The sequence below is a fragment of the Mastomys coucha genome, chromosome X, assembly GCF_008632895.1.
Source record: "Mastomys coucha isolate ucsf_1 chromosome X, UCSF_Mcou_1, whole genome shotgun sequence".
Classification (NCBI taxonomy): Eukaryota; Metazoa; Chordata; class Mammalia; order Rodentia; family Muridae; genus Mastomys; species Mastomys coucha.
In genome coordinates, this window is record NC_045030.1 from 81287373 (window position 1) to 81292509 (window position 5137).

Below are 5137 nucleotides of genomic sequence, written 5' to 3' on the forward strand. Positions count from 1 at the left end.
ACAAATAACTTCTAATAAATAAGCAAGAAATACACATTGGAAAGACAGCATCTTTAACAAATGGTGCTAGTCAAATTAGATGGCTGTATGTAGAATAATTCAAATAGATACATACTTATCACCTGTTCAATTCCAAATGTATCAAAAACCTCTACTTACAACCAGATACACATTTTTTCACTTCAATCTCATATCAACAAAAGGCCTATGATTTGAAACAGTAAAGTAACCCTTTTAGATTTCAAAATTCTCTTTAATAACATTAAATAACTCATACAGGTGTAAATTAAAAAAAAAAAAACAGATACACTGAACCTAAGAGAAATTAGGGAATAGCTTTGACCTCCTTGGTACAGAAAAGACTTTCTAAAGAGAACATTGTTAACACAGACACTAATATCAGCAACTAGAACATTGTTAACACAGACACTAATATCAACAACTAGAACATTGTTAACACAGACACTAATATCAACAACTAATGAATGGGACCTCATGAAATTGAAATGCTTCTGTATGGCAAACTACATCATCATTGATGATGGACCATGTTGGACCTACAGAATTGAAAACTATTTTATCAACTATTCATGTTATATAGGGCTAATATCCAAATATATAAAAAACTAAAAAAAGATAAGGATATCAAGAAAACAAACAATCCAATTAAAAAGAAAGTAAAGATCTAAATAGAACAATTTCAGATGGCTAATACTTAAAAGAGATGCTCAACAACCTTCACCATTAAGGAAATACAAGTCAAAACTGTTTTTTTTTTTTTTTTGTTAAAGTCAAAACTATTTTATTTTTACACTCATCAGAATGGCTAAGATCAGTCACACAAGTGACTCCTCACATTGGAGAGGCTATAGAGTTTTAAATCTATATTTAAAAGAAAGTTTTGGTATCTAATCTTTAAAAGAAATAAGTTATACAATTGTGTATGAAATAAATAAATGAAGAGCACTATTAGAAAACAAAACAAAACATTTGAAAACTGAGAAATATGTTTTAGAACAAAAACCAAACAAAAGTTTAATTACCATATATTCTGTTTACAATTGTTGCTCTTATTCTATGATGGAGCAATGTAACTTCTCTTACAGGCTCAGGTAGCATAATGAATTGAAGATATTTAAAGCTAATATTAGAATCTTGGGATTCTGCCAACTAAAGTGCAGGTTGGAGTTTTAGGATTTAAGGTTGTTTGTATGAATGTAAACCAGAAGCAAATGTAAGGTTAATAAATCATATCCATTTCTTTCAGTTCAGGCTCCTTTTTGGAAATAGTTAAATGTTATCTGACTACTACTACCCTTATCTCATTTTCAGTTAATTATCCATTCAGTTGTACATGCCGGTTCAGGTAGATACTATCAAATAAATTCAGAAAGGAAGAAAAATTTATGTGAAATTTTCCACAAAGGTTATGAGCTATTTCAAATAGTTATCCTTCAAAAATAAATTATAAAGCTTACTTTAAAACTTGTTCTTTAGACACTTGGGCACACATAATATGTATTGTTCATACAAAAGCTCATTCAGTTAAAATTTTATGAACTGCTTTTACTTGCAAAAGATGTCAATGTAATGAATTAAATAAAAACTATGTGAATCATTTGGGGATTACAAAGGGCAAAAAAGTCACAAAAGTTAGAGAGAAAGATTAGAAAAGTTAAAAGGTCTGGACTTAGCAGGTGAAGAGATAAATTATTGGTTCAAATTTAACCATTGAAAACTGGAGATTTTAAGCAGGTAGACAGTGAGCTTTCAGTCTGATTGAAATCACAATCAGTTGTTCAGCTGTTTTAGGAAATGTTAAAATGAGTACTTTTTAATTTTATCTCACACTTGAGAAAGAATGTATTGCTCTATTTCTAGGTTTAAAGACTACAACATAACTTATTTAGCTGTTTAGAGATCAGTTATATATTACTGCATTTTAAAGTATTTCATTAATGATTTACAATGAAAGTGGTTTATTTGCAAAAGATACTAGTTGCATGAACTGTACTTATGTATGTACTTATTGTGAAATCCATTAAATCAGCTTCATCTGAGAACATACTAATCATACCTGATTGCAATAGAAGTTAATGCACGTTTCATGACCATGTCTCCCAAGTCCGGATGGATGAAAATAAACAGATATCTCTGTGGTAGTGTGTGGTAGGAGGATCAACTGTGAGAATTCAGAAAGAGAAGAAAACAAAAAATCAATAAGTTTTTGAGGTGGAAAATTTGTGTGCCAAGTCTATGAATGGCTTGTGTTTGCATGATAAATGTTAGGAGTTACAAAGATTATTTGTTTTGTATAACCATTATACACATATTGATTATACAGAATGTGATGAACACTATTTGTTGTAGTTCTCAGACCACATTCTTTCTCTAGATAAAGACCATGCAAGACTTACTCACTATGAATGAAGATGTCAGGATTAATCTCAGGAGTATTTAAACTTACTATGTAAATAGGTACTTTATTTAGGAACTTATAGCTTTTGAATATCCTATGGCACAGGTCATGTTCCTATAGGAACCTAACTTATAACTTTGTCAATGTCAAAACAAATGAACTCTTGATAAACATGAGTGTAAGTTTTATAATTTTTTCACTTCCTCCTGTTATATACATGGTCCTAGTTGGTGTTGTGTAAAATAATGTTTCAATTCTTTCACTAGGGATAATAAAAGGAATTAATGATTAAATCAAAATGTGCAGAAACTTGAGTATCATATATAAAGTATTACAACTGGGATACTACAATTTGTAGCACCAATGGATATGGAATAGCAGCATCACAGTGCCTAACAAAGTCATTTTACACTAAGGTATTATGAAAATGAACTTCAAGCACAATGAAGCAAAATTACAATCTAATAGCAGCAAACAATTCTTGTAAAATATAGCATTTGGTGTTTAATAATCTCTAATAGTAGTCATGGAATACAAAAACAACTTTAAAATATATTAGTTAAATAAAAGTTGTAAACAATATAATTCAGGAATTTGAAATATAGAACATTTTTATGATTTTCATGTGTTATTGTATCCATTATCAATTGATTAATTATGCTTATAAAGAACAGTATTGCCTCTTATATAATGTTTGGGTTATTGCTAATATTAGCCTTTTTAAGTTTAATGCCTAATAGTGCTTGATAAAATAGTAAAATAAAAATGGAGTCTAAAGCCATGGATAAAGGAATAAAATGTCTATATTTTTAATTATACAATATAAGATGACATGCAATATATTGTCTTTGATGCTTTGAGGACAAGCATTGGCATCTTCTATAAAAGTACACACACATACACACACACATACACACACACACACACACACATATATATATAATGCATAAAATCTACTTTTGGGAATTTATAGACAAACTATGTAATGAACTGTATATGCTTTATACTTATTTATGCCATCATGTGACATATTCAATCATGTTAATTTTAATATATTTTTAAATATTAATGTGTTCTTATAAGCTTTAAGTATAGCAAGCAGTGATTTTTAGATTAGATCTACTGCTTAATTGTTAAATTCAGTACAAATTATTTTATATATATTAGTATAATTATATATAAATATATACATTTTAACTTCTCATGCAGAATATTTTAATTTATTTATGATTTCATACATATATAAAAAGTACTTTGATAATATGCTCCATTAACTACCCACTCACTTTAAGTTCTCTTATTTAAAAGCTCATGAAGCCCAATGTGTAATTTGTGTTATATTCTCTTATTGTCTGTCCAAGCCTCATACACCACATCTCAGTTGGCAACTAGTTGTCGCCAAGAGACAAACATTAAGGTATAAATACACAAGTGTATACTTGTTCAACAGTCTTTAAACTACAAAGAGTAAAAGCTTTTATTTAGAAATATCTGCTAGCGGAGTTTCAGAAGAGGTTTTTGATAAAAAGGAACTACTATTGTTATGTATTTTTTGGGAATAGTTTCAATTTGTCCTAGACTGTATTATCATTCCTCAGCTCACTCTACCTAGCCTCTATTGTCAGACTCTTGAGTAGCCGGAGTAGCTATGACTAGAGATGTAAGCATACAGTCTTAAAATTATCATGTTGAAGTTTACTTGAAATGGATATCAGGTGAAATTTACTGCATATAATTGGTGTCTGGTGGGTTGGAAATCTGGGTATTTGTTAAAACTTATCTTCTTTGATAACTTAGGGAAAACCAAAAATAATGTAGGCTTATTAACTTGATCATATTCTTCATGATCCCAGAATGAGACAATGGGACACAGACATATGAAGAAGATGAGCACGAGCTTTCTTAAAATCTGAAAGTGTAGATTGGGGAAGGACTAGAAACTCACAAAGGGTTTAAAACACTTATCCTTAGGATTTTGTAAATTTACAATAACTATTCAGATAAAATTATATTACTCAGAGACTATTATAAAATATGATTAATAAAATGGCTGAAAAATATAAAATACAACCAGTGTATTGAGCGTAATTTAAGTATATAATTCTAATACTATATTAAAATGAGGTTGTTAAATAATAGATTACAATTCATGAGCAAGTATAAAAGAGAATAGAATATCAATTTTTAAATATCAAAATTTAAATTATTATTAATGATACTAATGAGAATATTGCATTAGAATCCTAAAAGTAGAATTAGAAATGCTGTTGTGTGATCAGTTTAATGGTACTGAATGTACTTACTGGTAATTTTCTGTTAAGCTCCATGACAAAATTTTCAGGATTACTGTTCCTTATTTTCAATTCTAAAGTTTCATTTGTAGGATTATATAAAGGAAGCGTTTGAATGATCTTCCTGGAAAGAAAATCAAAAGTAGTAAATTTGCTGATGTCTATAAACTTATCAATGATATAAAAATCTTTCACTTTTAACTAAATTATATCCTCCTTAAAAACCTATGTTATTACACAATATTTGCATATGTTTGTGAGAAACAATGTCTGATTTGATTGTATAATAAATACATGTCAATACAAATTAAAATTAATGTTCCTCAAAGAGGGAATTATAAAATGCTACCCATATGCCATCTATAGAAATTAATCAAATGATCTTAATGTTATGGAATATAGACACACATATCTAGTGTTGTATATA

The 5137-nt window shown here is 28.8% G+C and overlaps 1 protein-coding gene across 1 annotated transcript in view; it reads right to left on the reverse strand.

Moving 5' to 3' along the window:
* Cfap47 (cilia and flagella associated protein 47) overlaps positions 1-5137 on the reverse strand; it is a 223010-nt gene that overhangs the window by 46439 nt on the left and 171434 nt on the right. The window contains exons 56-57 of the mRNA XM_031363967.1: positions 4723-4834; positions 2078-2182 (exon numbers count right to left, since the gene is read on the reverse strand). Coding sequence (XP_031219827.1) covers positions 2078-2182; positions 4723-4834 — 217 coding nt within the window. The remainder of the gene's footprint in view (positions 1-2077; positions 2183-4722; positions 4835-5137) is intronic.